At 35.3% G+C, this 18,545-nt stretch overlaps 2 protein-coding genes across 2 annotated transcripts; one reads left to right on the forward strand and one right to left on the reverse strand.

Annotated features, from left to right (window-relative positions):
- Positions 1–32: 32 nt before the first annotated feature.
- LOC133871869 (uncharacterized) lies at positions 33–2,856 on the reverse strand. Its single transcript, XM_062309314.1, has 3 exons — positions 2,626–2,856; positions 1,379–1,454; positions 33–452 (listed from the first exon to the last, which is right to left on the reverse strand). The coding sequence occupies exons 1-3, from the start codon at positions 2,755–2,757 to the stop codon at positions 220–222; spliced, it is 441 nt and encodes a 146-aa protein (XP_062165298.1). The 5' UTR covers positions 2,758–2,856; the 3' UTR covers positions 33–219.
- A 2,141-nt stretch (positions 2,857–4,997) lies between these two features.
- On the forward strand, positions 4,998–11,252 carry LOC133870575 (protein FREE1). The gene is made up of 10 exons (XM_062307735.1): positions 4,998–6,026; positions 6,556–6,642; positions 6,726–6,857; positions 7,896–8,027; positions 8,732–8,797; positions 8,877–8,987; positions 10,153–10,245; positions 10,443–10,476; positions 10,698–10,768; positions 10,879–11,252. Exons 1-10 carry the CDS (start codon positions 5,133–5,135, stop codon positions 10,954–10,956), a joined length of 1,698 nt encoding a protein of 565 aa, XP_062163719.1. The 5' UTR covers positions 4,998–5,132; the 3' UTR covers positions 10,957–11,252.
- The last annotated feature ends 7,293 nt before the right edge of the window (positions 11,253–18,545 follow it).

The raw sequence follows: 18,545 nt of genomic DNA on the forward strand, positions 1-18,545 counted from the left end.
GAAAACATGCAGCTAATGGTACACAAATTCCGTTAAGAGTATGTAATCTTGTAATATATAAAATTAGACACTAAATGATGTACCTCTAGTTTGGTTAAGATTGTGAAAAGTGGCATTTTAGGGTGATTGAGATTATACAGAAAGCCCAAATCCAATGCCCCACAAAATTTGAACGCCAAGAAGTGCCGAAGGGCAAGGAGAGTCAAATGTCACCCAATGTCAGTTCTTCCTCGTCATTACTGACATTAAACTCTCCAACTCCTGGACATCCGCAAGTTCGATGAAGCTTAAACACAATGTAAATTCTTCCCTCCCACAACTGTAAGAACATCCATCGACTCCTCCGCATGTTTGATGTAGCTTCAACACAATTTCTTTGGTATCCATGGCGTCTCCTTCCATCGTTAATATTGGCTTTCCGTCCTTCATCTCGATGAAAAAGGTGTCAATTCCTGCGAATAAAATTGGTTTTTTCACTTACTAAAAAAACAAATAAAATTGCAATAATAAAGGTATCATGTTAAAATCCCCCCTCCAAGGCCACAATTCACTAGTTAAATTCCACGCCTCACTTTGGTTCCTCATAATTGGGTTTTTTTTTTTTTTTTTAAAGTAATTATTCTTCATTGGTTAATAGCTGGACACGTACACATACAACACTAACTAACCCTTAATGGAGTTTCTGGTCATTGTTCTTTTTCACGTAAAATAAACGAGTTTATTTTTCGCACATCATCTCACATTAGTATTTAAAAAATGTCAAGTCAATCAATATAAAAATAAAATAAATGTGATAAATGATTGTGAATAGTAATATTACTCTGTTTAAATTATCCTTAAACCCCGAATACCAAAAATGTAATTAATCCTAATGATAATTTAATTAGAATATATTAATTACCTTTTATTAATTATCAGCCCTCCAAGAAAAAAATCCTAACTCTGCCAATGTCAGTAACTCATATGAAATTTCATATACTAGAGGAAAAAAAGGGCTACCTACAATGACTCAAAAGTGGCTATTTATAATATCCTAAGATCCTAGCCCTTCATCTTTCATAGAACAAATAAATCTTAGGAAAAAGGCTCCTACGTGTAACTGTTGTGCAGGAGCCTAAAGACATGGAGTGGATTTCAGGTGGAACTCGTGTGCATGTCTCTAGAAAAGTGCATAGCAGTTGCACCGATCACTCCTCTAAATCTTAATCATCCAACTTCATTAAAAGTCACATGCTAGTCACTTGACTTCTGTGCGTACTAAATACACAAAACTGGTCGTGAGATAGCTACCTAGCACTAATTAAAATAAAACAACAAATAAAAAAAGAAAACTAGTAATAAGTGACAAAATTAATTAAATGAAATAATTATTTGGTACCTCGTCCAAGAGAGCAAACAATACCGGCCAGCCACTTGACTTCGAGACCCTTCTGACGCAACCTCACTACAAGCTTCTGCAAGAATAAATCAATATACACCAAACGATCCAGTTTAGACCCGGCCGAACTTATTACTAAAGAATCAAACATAACTAATATTCATAAACCAATACAAAGTTTTCTAAAAAATTAACTTTAAACCCTAAAGAGAGGAAAGAGGAAAACAGCAAAATCTAACCCTTCCCTGAAAGTAATCGCGACCCATCTCAAAATTTGTATGAAGTGAATTAAAACAAAACTCATCACAAAACACGTTTTTAAAAAACTAACCTAAGCATCAAACAAACCAACACAACGGAGATCTTTTATCATAGCACAAAAACGAAATAACTAAAATAATTACCAAGACTACGGATGCACTAATATAAATTTTCAGGCCACAGACCAGAAGCTTGTGTTCCTTAAAGCATAAGAAAATGAACCCTCTCTTAAACCTCAACCCATTTACAATTCTTACACAAAATGAATGAAATATCAAACATCTGTATGTATTCAAAGGATACCAAACACTCCATTCCCTCCCTTTATTTTCATTTTCCTTAGAAGCAATCAACTTCAAAGCATTTTAATTTTAATTTATTACTTTTTATATCACATCAATAAATTTTAATTACTATTCAAATATAAAAAATCGTTACATTACAATTTACTTTTTTTACTTCTATTCATACAAATTCTTTATACTTTATATCACATCGATCACTTTGTACTACTATTCAAAAACATAATTCAACTCAACATTTTTTACCGAACATCCCAAAGTATTCGTTTTCAGCTCAGTGAATTGATTTTCAAGGTAGGTTACACGTGTGGAAAATGATATTCATCCTCTTTTTTAATTAATGGGGAATTATCCACGGATTTTTCCGCTCCATGATATACTTCTTATGTGCAAAAGTAAGAATAACAATATATTACGAGTTTAGACAGTCTAAATCGAGCTTTCCTCTGAAGTTTAAACAGTGCATTAGGTTCTCATGCCATAACAATCGGCACTAAAATGTCCATATATTCTTTCCCCACGATTTACCATATCAAGATCTTATTAGATCTGACGCATTCATTATTCGGTCTTGCATTGTTTGACAGTAAATCAAAACATTACAACGATACCTAAAACACGCCTGTATCTTTGACACTATGAACTACTCAAATTCCCAACTCCTAACAATAGTTAATTGATAACCTGTCTCGGTTGAACGCCCCGGTTCAAAGTGGCGGAGGCGTTGTCGTTCAACTTTGTGGCGCCGGGTTCGTCTTTGGGATTGAGAATGGTAGAGTTCGAATTTGGCTTCATGTCGATGGGGTTCGGATTCATCGTATACAAGTTGGGGTATGAAGAAGAAAAATCGAGACAAAAAGAAAGCACTGAACGGCGGATTAGGGTTTATTTTTGCTTCTCAGAGCGAAAAAGAGAAGAAAAAAGTCGAGAATGAATGTTTGGACAACATTAAAAAAACAGGTGTTTTAATGTTGTCCAGACATTCATTCTTATAGATAGCAATTAACCATACTATCCTCGAAAGAGGATCGGGGTAATTACAGTTAATGTTCCCCCTAAACTATCAATTGTGTCAATGTTTCTCCATAAACTACAAAAAAATGTCAGTCCCCCTAATGACAAAAATACCCTTCATAAAATTATTAAAATAAAAATTGAAAAAATATAAAATAACAAAAATTTATACAAAAAAATAATAATAATAATAATTAAAAACTGGTTTTTTTTAATTCAGTTATTTTTCGTTTTTTTTTATTTATTAAAATTTATTAAAAAACTGCTTTTTCTTTTTTCTTTTTTTTTTTTAAAAAAAAAAAAAATTGTTTTTATAATTTTCTGTTGTTTTTAATTATTTTTTCCTTTTTTATTTAATTTGTTTTTTAAAAATAATTTTTTTAGTTTTTTTATTTGTTTTTTAGTTTTATTTTTATTTTTTCAAATTTATAAAGACATTTTTGTCTTATTGAAAAAAATTTAGGGTCATTTTTATCTTTTTGTTGGTCTTATGGGGGACATTGATTTTTTTGGTAGTTTGAGGGGAGATATTGACAATTAGTAGTTTGGGGGATACATTGACAATTGAGTAGTAATTTGAGGGGATGTAAGTATTTTTTAAATTGTATTATTTTATCAGCGGTTGACACGTGGCAAACCGTTAATATTTGAACAAAAAATGTAATATAGTTATTAAACGGGTTTTTACCCCTAACTCAGGCATCACCTATGAAACAAATGAAAACTCAGGTACTAATAGGGTATTTAACCCTAAAATTTATTCTAACTTTGTTCTTGTAATTAGAAAAAGTATACGCTTCTCACATAAAAAAATGAAACATCATATTTATATAGATAGGGTTGAACAATGTTCCTCCAGACTAATTTGTAAGAAATTTTTGTCATAAATTGCCTCCTATATTGAATAAAAGAAAAAAGGAAAACTGCAAAATTAATTCATATAGTTGGCCTAATTTACAAATCACTCTCATGTGGTAAGCAAAAATGAAAATTTACTCCATAAAGTAAATTTATGGAGTAAATTTCCGTTTACAACAATAGGGTATTTAACCCTAAAATTTATTATAACTTTGTTCTTGCAATTAGAAAAAGTATATGCTTCTCACATAAAAAATGACACATCATATTTATATAGATAGGGTTGAACAATGTTCCTCCAAACTAATTTGTAATAAATCTTTGTCCTAATTTGCCTCCTAAATTGAATAATAATATAAAAAAGAAAAATTAATTCATGTAGTTGGCATAATTTACAAATCACTTTCATGTGGTAAGCAAAAAAGACAATTTATTCCCTAAAGTAAATTTAGAGAGTAAATTTTTGTTTACAACTTAACAGAATATACATATATATTTTTTTGTTGGGAAGAACATAATCAGTTTGGTTATCACGTTAGAACCAATAAAAGTGCCACACACGTCACCCATTAATAAAATATATATATATTAAAAATATAAATATATAAAACTTAAAATACAATTTAAAAAAGAAAAAAAGACATTCACCCCTCATTGGATGCCCAACCCTAAGATGGCCGGAGGTGGCTTGCGACCATCCGTAAATCAGGCTAGCGCAAGGCACCCTCAGCCCATGGGGTAGCCCCGAGCCTCGACCACCTCTAGGTGGGCCACCCCCACGAGGTGGGGGTGGTTGACCAACTCCTTTCTTCTTCTTTTTTTTTTGTGTTTTTTTTTTTAAAAAAATAATAATTTTGTTAATTTAATATTTATATTATTATTATTATTTAAGAGTGACCCGTGTCATATTTTTACTTAGCTTGATACGACAATCAAACAGATTTTAGTAAATTATCATTTTCACCTGGCATATAAATTTCTGAATTATTTTTTATTTTTTAATATAACATTGAGCTAAATTAGTCAAGCCCGGACTACTTTTACCTAAAAAAAAAAAAAACTGTGGAATCAGCTCGGCAGCGTATCTTTTTGCCACGTGGTCCACTGAAACAATCTTAAGCACCGAAACTTCCGTGCTCGTGTATTGAAATTTACACACAAGACTACCCAGGAAAAAAAAAATTATTCCTCCACAATTAACCGATTCTCGCTGTTCCATCTTTCTGGTCTCTCTGCGTCCCAAAAGAACACGAGCAAACAAGAAAACCTGCCCTGTTCTTCTCTGGATCTAACAGAGAAAACCACACCTCCAATCAGCGATGCAACAAGGAGATTACAGCTCCGCTCCATACTATCAATACCCACACTTCCAAAACCAAAACCCAAACCCTAACCCTAGCCCTAGCCCCTCTGATCCTTTACCGAACCCTTACGCCTCCGCGCCACCCTTCACCTCCGGCTATTCTCCCTCCGATTACTCCGTTTATCCCTCCACGTACCCTCCGTTTTCTCAAAATCCCGATCCTGTTCCTGCCCCTGCTCCTCCCCCTCCCCCTCCAACTGCTCCTTCGTACACCCCAACCACAAACCCCAATCTGCCCTCTTCGTTCCCTCCTTTCGAGTCCCACGTGCCCTACCAACCGCCCAATCAGCAGCAGCCCTATTATCCACCGTACGATCAGCATCAGACTGCTCCGAATTATGCCCCTCCTTCAACCTCGATCCTCCCGAACCCTTCCCCAATTCCGAATCCCTACTCGGCTCCGTACAGCCACGCCAACGCGTCGACCCCTCCAGTATACGATAACCCCTACGAGAGTTCTGTGAAATTCGATTCCACCGGTGCGTATTTCGACGAGTACGGAGGATTCGGTAGGAGCCGGTCCGATTTGGGGCCTGATCCGTACAGGAAGCGATCGGAGAGCGTGTCGCGGTATGACAGCGACGGTGTGTATGCGTACGAGGGGCCGAAGGCGGAGCCGTATGGGGCTCGTGGCACAGCACCGAAGTCGTCGACATGGGCGGCGTTCGATGACTATGGGAGGTCGATCAGCTTTGGTTCTGGGAAGGATTCCCCTGTGAATTCGAGCAAGATCGTGAGGGCGGTGCCTAAAGCTGAGACTCAGCAAGACGTGAAGAGCGGGGTCCAGAAGTTTCGGGTCAAGTTGTTGGCCGAAAGTCTTGGTCAGAGTACCATGGATGTGCTCTGCCAGGTATGAGTTTCAATATGGTTCGGTTTTGTTTAAAGCATCCGTTGTTTTATAAGTCTTCGAAATATAGGTATACAAGACCAAATTGATTTTTTGATTGGTAACTTCTATGTATCATCCCAATATCAATCAGGTCCTAGGATTGAATTGTTTTGAATTTTAGTCTATCAAGTGTTTGAGATATGATAAATTCCTAGCATTTATTTCTGTTCATCGGTCGGTGTCTTCAATTTTGGTGAGATGAAAATTATTATCAAAATGCATAATATTAGCTTTTTTACTTGCAACTTGCAAGTCTTCAACAGATTGTTTGTCCCTGGATCGAAGTTGAACTTCTGGACATTTTAGTTTTTCTGATTCAGTGGTGTCACTGAACCTTTATGGGGGTTTAGACTCATCTTGGATAACTAAGGTTTTTCCAGAGCTACTGAGAATTTATGACCAATCACAATACGTTTCCGTGCTTTTTACATTTTTTGTGTGTTGGATGGCTATGTTGAGCTCATAATTGGATCACACCTTTCTCTTTCAGATTGGTTTGGATGGAATTCGCATGCTTGATCCTGGTACCAGTAGGACATTGAGAATATATCCCCTCGAGACCATTACAAGATGTGAAGTGAGTTGGTTGATTTCAGCTGAATTTCTTTCTATGTCCAATCGTTGGGTTATGATTAAGATATATGTTATTGTTTCATTTAGGTTACCGATTCATCTACGCTTGCATTTTGGTCCAAGAGCTCGGTGGACATTGAGCCCAGACGTATCAGATTGCAATCAAATAGCTACACTACCAATACCCTTCTGGACACGGTGACTGCTGCCACTGTACAGGTAGGGAGTCCTACCAGTAGTATGTCCTGTTTTACAATAATAGTGATATTGGCTTGTCATTTGTGCGGCTCAATATAACAAACAAAAACCAAGGCAACACACATTAATCTCGCTGAGGTTTTAGTTCTTTTGTGTTTGCCTTCTGAAAGTCAGAAAGCATATGAAACACATGATTTCTCTCTCTTTTTAAATCTTAGCTTAGCATTTTTTTATTGATAAATTACACGTGTATTGATGGATCTTGAAGTGATGACCTCGCCATCCAGTCTATCCTTGGTTTTGCGTTTTTCGTCAACCATCAAGTGTACTTGCGTTTTTGTTTTTCTACTCTGTAATGTTGGCTGCGGTTTCCACGTTTTATGACGTGCAAGTGCTTTTTATTATGTGCTTTCTGCTTTTTTTTATGTTCCAGTTTCCCATATCAATGACTGAATAATTGTGGTCCTCTGAGTTTGAGCTGGCTAGTTTATGGAGATTGGGCCATGTGTCTGAGTTTGCAAAGCTGGGCAATGTACTTCTTGAATGAAGATTTGAATTATCATATATCTCTCTATTTGAACAGAAAGAGGTGAAGAAATTACAATTTAGGTACTTAGTAAATACTGTTGGGGAGTGAAAAGGTCAGTTTTAGTAATTGCAATGAATAAGGCTTGTCTTACTTCATTGCACCCCCAGGGGGCTGCGGTGTGTGCTTTTATTACCATGATAATGATCTTGGTATTCATGTACTTCCACATAAACTATGTTTTCATGGTGACTAGTACCAGTTCATTTGCAGTAGTCAGATACGCTCCTTTCCTTCAATTATAACTGCATAGAAGTGGTTAATAACAGTGTTCATTTTTTCTCATGTGCACACTTGCATGTGTAAATATGCATGTTTATGATGTGGTATAATAAAAAAAGCCCTGCATGTGGTCCATGTGGATACCTCTATTTGTTGTTTTTGTTCCCAACTTTCAATTTTCAAGGATAGTTCTTTCAAGACTGGATGTGTGTTGGTGATGCATGATTTCCCTCTTATTCGTTGTTATGCAGATAAAGGAGATGGGTGGAAGTAGCAGGCCTTCTGATTCTTTAAAGACAAATGAACAGCCTGCAGAAAAGAAGAAAGGTCTTGGCGATTGGATGAACTTGATGAAGCCTGTCAATGAGGAGAAAGAGCATTGGGTAAAATTAGTACCTAGAAATATTTTCTGCAGGCTTTGGTAGTTTTTGGAAATGCTTTTGACTATTGCATATGAAAATTTTTTCCATGTAAAGATGTTTTGTTTAAGCCATCAGTTTTGTCGGTTGGCAATTAATCATTGATTTTTGAAAATAATAATGTCCATTCAGTTAGCTCAACTAATAAATATGATTTGCGCCTTCTTGCCTATTATGGTGTCTTTGGAGGGAAATACAGTGATAGAAGTTTCGAGGACTGAGGGAGGATGTTGGCAGAACTGTCTTTATTTTTCAATACTCTATATTTGGACATGCGTTTTTATCTCCTTTGGTGCTTAGCTTTCACAATTTTTTTTTTCTTCTTATTTTAGCTAGGTGTTTCTCTTGTATACTTCTTGTGCACCTGGGTTGCGATTTTTGCTATTAATGATATTTTGATTACTTATGAAAATAAATATGATTTGCAAACCTAACTATATGTATTTCTTTTTTCTAATCTGACAAGTTCTCCCATGGAAATTCTGTCAGAATTTATAGGGCTTAATAGAGTTTCCATAATTGTTTTAATATTTTTTTTTCTTGCGCATACCCATTCACCACTGTATATCTATTTATATTGAAATCAGTTTATATAGTATTATTTACTTTTTGGCTTGTAAATCCATTGAGTTCTTGGTCTTTATTATTTTTTTTATTTTTTCCATTAGGTACCTGATGAAGCAGTTTCAAAGTGTACTGGGTGTGGGACAGATTTTGGAGCTTTTGTGCGTAAGGTAACTTTTCATGTTTTTAAAAATGAATTATCTTGTTGTGCATTCTTGGTGACCTTATGGTTTTCCTCCTTATTTTCAGCATCACTGCAGGAACTGCGGAGATATTTTCTGTGACAAGTGCACCCATGGTAGGATTGCTTTAACTGCTGAGGAGAATGCTCAGCCTGTTAGAGTTTGTGACCGATGCATGGTATGTGCTTTTCACTTGTATGTAGCAAAAGGAAAGTACTTAACTGTTTAGTACTTATTAATTCTTTGTTCATTTTCTTTCATCCACTTTATATCTAACAGAGACTTGTTTGGTGGATTCTCCTGCGTGCCTTGTCAATTTTGTAGTTATAAAGCCTTCCTAGCATAGTAGTATGGCTTACTAATGTATTCAAAGTGAATGTATCTGTCACTTTCATGGACGAAATATTTGTAATAGTACAAAATGATATAGTTATTGTTTGCAAGTCTTCTTTATGTTTTGGGACATAATATTTTGCTAAGCTTCCTATGCAGCTGTTGGAAAAGGATGTTAGAGGATGTACATTTTATTGTTAGGAGAAAAAATAATTTTTTTGGGGTGGTAGTGGGGGACCGGGGGGAGATGATGGGAAAGTTAATGATTGGGTTAATGCAATAGATTCTTATCAGGAAAATGCTTTCTTACACTTAAAAAATAAGATGATGTGGAGGCTTTATTGTCAATAAGAATGTTACAGACAGCCTCATTCTTCCATAGTGAAGGTACTTTTTGTATAAGTTGTTGGTATGTATAGCATTGCTCTATCCATTATATTCTGTTCTGGATTAAGATAAAGGGAGTTTATACTTTTGAGGTACTCTTAGCTGATACAAATCAACCCAAATAAGTTTGCTCGTTGGGAGTACCTTCGTTGACGAACATAGCTTTTGGGATTAAAGCACAATGTTATGAAGATAAATTTTTCATTAAACACCTCGACCAAAAGAGAGAGGGAGGGAGGGAGGGAGGGAATTTTATGTATGGTTTGAGGTTTTTGTGGATATCAATTAAGGACGCTTTCTTGATAATAGTATCTTTAAATTCTTTTTGTCTGGTAAAAGAAATTGCGCATGAAATATCTCTACATTGCAGGATCATGACTTAATTGTTGCTTTAAGGCAATGCTGATTTGATTTAGATGTTTGATTGAATTTGTTATGTTTTGTGTGCAAGGATAGGGGTAGCAATCTCTCTCTCTCTCTCCGCGCTAAATTTTATCAATAGAAAGCCATTTTATTATGCATTTGTGGTGTGCACACGTGTACTAGTTATGCAAATGACAGTGGTTTATTGTACATTAGTAAGATTGGCTGTTAACTTCTTATAGTGTCATTATCCTTTATAGGCTGAAGTGACCCAGAGGCTGAGTAATGCTAAGGAAGTGGCTAGTAAACCTGCAGCACTGCATAGTCACGAGGATCTTGCCAAGAAGCTTCAGGTAAATCATACTTTTGCTATTTTAGCCTTTGGTGTTATGTGCCACACCCCCCCCCCAACCTCCCCCCCCCCAACCTCCCCCACCACCACCACTAGTCTACTAGTCAAGGAGATGCAGCGTTTGGATTTTACTTGTAAGTTATGTGGGTGTGTGCATGCATCTTATTGTGCCCATTTGATGGTAATTGTTTGTAACAGGAGGAGATGGAAAAGAATCGAAGGGCATCATCAGGTAGTCTTCTTTTATGATAAGTTTGTTATTATAATTTATATTGTTAGGTTTATGCTTCCAACTTGATTGATGTTAGCTTGGGCTGGCTGCCCTTGGGAGTAAAGGTTTGGGTTTTTGTCTTGATGTGGACAATCTGGCGTGGGATTTAATTAATGAGTCAAGTGAAACTCTAAAGGAGGAGTGTTTATCAGGTGCTCATTTGAATGGTTTGTTTTCAATAGGCTCCAGGTCCGATGGATCCGGGAGGCGGATGAAGGAAGTTGCCTGTCCTATCTGCACTGTCCATTTGCAGGTCAGAATTCAACTAAATTTCGGGAAACCCCCTCCCCTCTTTTTTTGTCTCTCTTCCATTGTTTATTTATTTGATTCATAATATCATCAAGTCCTATGTGATTGTTACAGGTCCAAGTTCCCAGCTCGGGTTCTGAGACCATTGAGTGCGGGGTTTGCCAGCATCCATTCCTTGTGAGTGCCCATTGATTTTACGTACATTCTATGAGACGAGAGCCTAAATTTCTGGATATATGTGATGTCGAGTTGAGTTTATTTTACTGGTTGGAATATTGTTGATTAGTGATTTGGATTAGCATTTATGTATTGTTTTATCCTTTATTTGGTTTTATACACTTTATTGGTCTGATGTAAGCTGTTTTCACCGCTAATAGTGTATGTGCAGTTCTTTTCTTGTAAGCTACATCAAAGCCGGTCATGATTTTATGTATGAACGCAACAGTTAAATCTTCTTATGAATACATGTATATCATATTACGTGCTCAGTGCTCTATTCACTGGCGATTTCCTTTACATATTCGAGTTGATACTATAGCAGGCATGTGAAAAGTACTAACGGAACCCTTGATAAACCATGCCATTAAATTTTATGGCACCCCAAAAAAAAAATAAGAAACACATCAAGAACTAAATGGGCACGAAAATTACCCTCTTGTTGGATGTTGGGGGCCTAATTTGCTCACAGAAATGGCCAAAACTGGCCTACCTAATGCCAAATAAATGTTATGTGTGTCCATCCCAAGGAGCCAGTCCGTTTAGGCTAGGTGTGGAATGAGAACTTTTACTGGACGTGTTGATTGCCGTTTCATGGAACAAGAGCGTATGGAATTATGGATGCTTCAAAATTCACAATTCACATCTGAGTTTGTCCTCTCTCTATTTTAGTTTCACAAGACAAAAAAAAAAAATCAATTTATTCTGTGTTCCCGGTTTACGGAGACTATTTTCTGAACAGATTTCCTTCAAACCCTGGCTATAAAAATGTCTAAGTGTTCATTTGCATGGGAGCAAAGAAGCATTTGGTTTTTTTTTAATTGCAAGGCAAAGACCACTGCATCACTGGGGGTCGTGTCTTTGTCACTGTAATGTGTCTTTTCACAGCTGTTCGCCGTTCGGCGTCATCCATTTCCCTCTGGTTGTCATAAACGATAGCAACAGTCGGTTGTCAATGGTGTGAAGTGAAAAGCCAATGTTATCTCTTCGGTGACGGTGAACTACCTCCAGGGAGCCTACAATTGAATATATCACGGAAGAGAATGTACCCCTAAAGGTTAGGCGTTTGGTTATAGGGATAACGTCGTTCCCCATCCAGGTTAAACTTATCTGTGAAATAATTTTGTTTATTTAGATGATGTTAACTTGGCAGGAAATAATTTGAACCAAATTCATGAACTCAAGCAAATATTGGGAGATCAATTAAAGTTTAAGAACTTCGAAAATTTAAAATATTTTCTTGGCATAAGGGTTGTGCATAGCTTCACTATTATGCGAGCAGTATGTGTAAAAAATACTATGCAAAACAATTATGCATAGCTTTTCTATCAATGTGTGAAAATCATTTATATGCATAGCTTCACTATTGTGCAAGTTGGATGTGTGAAAAGTACTATGGAGAATTATTATGCATAGCTTCACTATTGTGCCAGCTGGATGTGTGAAATGTACTATGCATAACTATTATTCATAGCTTCACTATTGTGCCAGCTGGATCTGTGAAAAGTACTACGCAGAACTATTATGCATAGTTTTTTTATCATTGTGTGAAAAGCATTTATATGCATAGCTTCAATGTTGTGCCAGCTGGATGTGCGAAAAGCACCGTGCAGAACTATTATGCATAGCTTCTAAGTTAAACTTATTTGTGAAATAATTTTGTTTATTTAGATGATGTTAACTTGGCTGGAAATAATTTGAAACAAATTCATGAACTCAAGCAAATGTTGGGAGATCAATTATAGTTTAAGAATCTCGAAAATTTAAAATATTTTCTTGGCATAAAGGTTGCCCACTCAACCAAGGAAATTTTCCTATCACAAAGGAAACATGCTCTTGAAATTCTTGGTGCAATGCCACCAAAGTGTAACATGGATCAAAATTTGAGACTCAATGCGCAAGATGGAGAGCTTATTGCAGAATCTTCTTCGTTTGGCCGACTAATTGGGAGAATAGTTTACTTAACTATTACTAGAACAGATTTGACATATGCGGTGCATGCCAATTTATGGACAAGCCACAATCATAATACCCCGAGCAAAACATATAGTAATTTATATATAAAAATTAATTTTTTAATTTGTCTAGATGAATTCCATAAGTGATTTTTCACAATCATCTGAATTTGAACAAATAATTAAAGAGAACCTTAATCTCTGTGTATAGACAACCATTGCATTGCTATGGACTACGGTCCTATGCGGTGGGCGGCTAGAGCTCATCTTCCGGTCCAGCAGTAGGAAAATGCTGCGTCGACAGAAACAATTTTTAATCAAATTCCCAGAATTCAAAAATTAAAGAGGTCCACGCTATATAGATATTTCTATAGCGACTTTTTAGATGACGGTGACGCGTGAGCTAACCCCATTTATATTTTCCCATACATGGAAGTGGTCCTCAGCGGCCAAGCCATGTGGAGGAGACACGGGCAAAATGACTCCCAAACTTTTTCCACCACCCCTTCAGTCAAACCGTTAGTAACTTCGTACTTGGCTCATTAAAAATTGGCTCCAAGTCTCTGTCTCTCTCAAACCGTTAGTAACTTCGTACTTGGCTCATTAAAAATTGGCTCCAAGTCTCTGTCCAGCAATTCTCTTGCCATAGAAGAGGGGGTGGATGAATTACAGAAAATGTGAGAGAGAGGCTCCCTGTTCAAGTAGGGTGTCTAGGCAATGAATTCCTTGTCCGGATAGATACTGGCGGGAGCATAGACGGAGCCAGAAGTTCTTATAGGTAGGAGCCAATAGCCAAAGTTTTGGTAGGGGCCAATAAATTAAATTTTTATTATTTACCTTATATTTGTTAATTTTTTAGATTTTTTTTCCCACCTTATAATTTTTTTTAAGGAAATTTTTGCCCCCCCCCCCCCTCCGTCCCTAGGCAGGAGCTTCCCTTAAATTTTTCTTTAATTTAAAAAACTAAATCACTTTTTGCCTCCATACTTAAATCTACTCCATAATACATTCTTTTATCATTTCTCTATACAATTTAAATATCCTTTAAATTAAATGATAAGGAAAAGAGAGAGAAAAGATAAATCATTTAAATATTGTTTCAAATAAATGTTAGAAGAATGATATAAAAAAGATAAAGTTTTTTTATATTAAAATAATGTTAAGGAGACCATTTTACTTTCTTAGATTTATGGTGTAACTTTTGGTTTCCTAATTAGTTTAGGGAACAACAAAAAAATCCGATTCAATAGTTTTTTTAAGAGTTTTTCTAAAATTTAAGAAAGTAAATGAAATTTAAAAAAAGCTACTATTTATGTTTTAATAACGCGAAAAAGAAAAAAATAAGACTAGACTCTCAATTGCAGGAGAATCTAGCCCTACTTAATTTCAGTAAAATCACACGAGCCTTTAGGCATTGAGACTAGACTATGTTTTAGACCCATCATCACATGAAGTCCAACATTTTCATGTGGCAATTGACCTTTTATCTTATGCAATCTCTTTCTCATTTTGTTGACGTGATGAGACACGATTACTGGTCAACAAGAAAGGGATAAGATTATAAGAGGATGATTTCTTACTCTATTTTACTTTATATTTTATTTTTAAGCAAGGGAAGTGACCATTAAGTTGAAGGTTATGGCTCTCGATTTTTGTAGCAGGCTCTATAAATGGGGACACCTAATCCTAAAAATTTAGTTGGGAGTTGGACTCCTAATAAATTGCACCGTACTGTGGAAGGGACAGTCGATTAAAGCATTACTTCCCATTTGTTTCCCCATTTTTCATAGATATGAATTGTTGGGTGAAAGTTTATATGGCATTTATTATGTATATAAATTAATATAATAGTGTCAAATACAAAAAATATACGTTTCAACTTAACAATTCCTATAACATTTATTTTTATAAAACATGAACCGCCATGTAAGCTTATAAAAAAATTATATTACCTCAAATATTTTTCAATTCAAATAATATACAAAATAAAGAAGAAAAAAAATGTCACGTTAGTTGATTGGTAGCACTTAAGACTGTGCATATCATTAATAATGGATTGTTGTAGACGGTTGAGCTACTTTGAAATTTGTAGTAATTAATATTGATGGGCGCTTAGAAATAAAGAATTGACATATAGACGGGCATACAACCCTAAATTAATTAACAAGTTTTGATTGAGTGTGATCTTTTTTAGTATATATGGCTTAAGAAATTATACTCTTCACAATCTAAGTCACATTCTTTAATAATTTTTCGGTTTTAATTATTGAAATTGCATAATAAATCATGTGGGGTCTAGGGGAAAGAATTTTTGTTTTTCTGGTGTTGGTAAAGAAAATCTAAAAGTTATAACGTATCATTGGATCAGAATCTTTGTAATTAGCAATTCACACACCCTAATTTTAGGAAGGGAATACCTTCCATTCGGATGTGGTGCAACATGCAACAACCTTAAGTCGGTTTCCACTTGCATTACCTTGGAGTCCTTTGACATATCTGGCAGCATATTTTCCAGTTAAAATTTGGTCTTCACCAGGAGTCTCTTGCCCCCTTCTCTATCGAGGGTCTCGAAATATGTTTACGTTTGAGCTCCAATATGTCAAACCAGCTATTCTTGCATTGTACATTGCTCTCACTTCATCTAACACCACATGCACACTAACTATTTTGAGTTCGTTTGACAAATCTTTTAGAAGATATTTTCACTTTTTGGTTGTAATATGATATAAATATGAAAATAATTTTGAGTATTTTGTTTGTTAATATATATATATATTTAAAAAAAGGCAAAAAATTACTCTAAAAAAATGTAACCAAATTATTGTGGTGTATAATTGAGCTTTTAGGAGGAGCTCCTAGCATAGTCGAGTCTATAGCTAGCGAGCTAGGATGCCATCACTCTCAATAATTCTTACAACTTCAATTCCGAATATTGACTCGACTATGCTAAAGAAATTTAATAATAATAAATTTTTTAAACAAATAAATAAATAATCGTGTCTGGCGGGTCACCAGCGACACGACCCGCCAAGACAAGATAAACGGGTCAACCCGTTTAAGGTAAACCCAAACCCGCTAATTTCGTATTATATTCGTGTCGGATTATCGGGTCGTGTCAAAATTGCCAGCCCTACCTGCCCGCGCCCCTCCCTCCATCCTTGGGCAGGAGCTTCTCTTAAATTTTTCTTTAATTTAAAGAACAAAATCACTTTTTGCCTCCATACTTAAATCTAGGGGTGGGCGCGGGCCGGATTTGCATGTTTCCCACAACCCGCCCCGCAGTGAACGGGTTGGAAAATCAAGATCCGCAACCCGCATAGTGAATGGTCAACCCGCTGGGCCTTGGGTAGTGCGGATTGGGACGGGTTCATGCGGGTTCGGGTATTTTTTTATTATTTTTTTTATGGGTCCAAAACCAGATAAATAATTCACAATCTTGTTAACTCAATTCAAAATTTGAAAATCTCAATTGAATCAACATCACCAGCAAACAATAACAAGAAGAAAGAACTAGAATTACCAAAAAACCTAACTGTAAATAACTTTTTTATTCTTTTATGTGATTGTAGATTGAATGAGTATGTGTATGTGAGAATGTAGAGATGAAAGTGTGTATAAAAATGGAATAAGAATAGAGATGAAATGGATAGTGCAGAATTGAATGAAATCAAAGGTACACAATATGGGCAATTCGTGAGTCTTATAATTTTTTTGGATAAAATTTGATGAAATCAAAGGCACACCCCTAGTCATGATTCTTATAATTTTTTTGGGGAAATTTGATGGTACGAGTATAAAGAGATTGCGGGGAGGGGTGGGTGTGCGGGTAAGAAAAAATTTAATAACGCAACCCGCCCCATAAATCACTGGTTGGCATATTTAGGATCCGCACTTTTTTAGAAATGTCTTATATCCGTTATTGACGGGACGGGTTGGAGCGGGGCGGGGCAGGTTCACGGGTGCGGGTGGGTTTTACACACCCCTACTTAAATCTACTCCATAATGGATAATGCTACATATCACCCTTATGTCCACCTTTTGTCCCCTCATTATTGATGTGGCTCTTAAAATTATTATTGGATCAAAATTCAATAGTGGTCTATCATAAATTTAGTGGTGATTTTTAGAGCCACATTAATTATGAGGAGACAAAATGGGAATACTCCATAATACCTTCTTTTATCATTTCTCTATATCATTTAATATTCTTTAAATTAAATGATAAGGGAAATAGAAAGAAAAGATAAATCATTTAAATATTGTTTCAAACAAATGATAGAAGAATGATATAAAAAAGATAAAGTTTTTTATATTAAAATAATGTTAAGGGGACCACTTTTACTTTCTTAAATTTATGGTGCAACTTTTGGTTTCCTAATTAGTTTAGGGAGCAACAAGAAAATCCGATTCAATAGTTTTATTAAGAATTTTTCTTGCATTTAAGAAAATGAATGAAATTTAAAAAAAAAAAAGAAGCTACTATTAATGTTTTAATAACGCGAAAAAGAAAAAATAAGACGAGACTCTCAATTGTAGGAGATTCTAGCCCTACTTAATTTCAGTAAAATCACACAAGCCTTTAGGCATCAGGACTAGACTATGTTTTAGACCCATCATCACATGAAGTCCAACATTTTTCATGTGACAATTGACCTTTTATCTTATTGCAATCTCTTTCTCAGTTTGTTGACGTGATAAAACATAAATGCTTCCCTCAAAAAAAAGGAAAAAAAGAAAGAAGATAATTAATACCTGCTGGTCAACAAGGAAGGGTTAAGATTATAAGAGAATGGTTTCTAGCCTTACTCAATTTTACTTTATTTTATTTTTAAGCAAGGGAAGTGACCATTAAGTTGAAGGTTATGGATACCCATTTTTGTAGCAGGCTCTATAAATGGGGACACCTAATCCTACAAATTTAGTTGGGAGTTGGACGCCTAATAAATTGCACCGTACTGTGGAAGGGATAGTCGATTAAAGCATTACTTCCCATTTGTTCCCCCATTTTTCATAAATATGAATTGTTGTGTGAAAGTTTATTTGACATTTATTATGTATATAAATTAATATAATAGTTCATGTGATATTTATCATGTCAATTATAAAAAATACAAATTACAACTTAACAATTTGCATAACATTTATTCTTAAAAAATATGAACTGTCTTGTAAGTTTATAAAAAAATTATATTACTACAAATATTTTTCAATTCAAATAATATACAAAATAAAGAAGAAAAAAATAGGACAAAACAGAAACCGACAGTAATCAATTTATGTCACGTTAGTTGATTAGTAGCACTTAAGACTGTGCATATCATTAATAATGGATTGTTGTTGAGGGTTGAGCTACTTTGAAATTTGTAGTAATTAATATTGATGGGCGCTTAGAAATAAAGAATTGACATATAGACGGGAATACAACCCTAAATTAATTAACAAGTTTTGATTGAGTGTGATCTTTTTTAATATATATGGCTTAAGAAATTATACTCTTCACAATCTAAGTCACATTCTTTAATAATTTTTCGGTTTTAATCATTGAAATTGCATAATAAATCATGTGGGCTCCTGGGGAAAGAATTTTTGTTGTTCTGGTGTTGGGAAAGA

The sequence above is a fragment of the Alnus glutinosa genome, chromosome 6 (assembly GCF_958979055.1).
Source record: "Alnus glutinosa chromosome 6, dhAlnGlut1.1, whole genome shotgun sequence".
Lineage (NCBI taxonomy): Eukaryota > Viridiplantae > Streptophyta > Magnoliopsida > Fagales > Betulaceae > Alnus > Alnus glutinosa.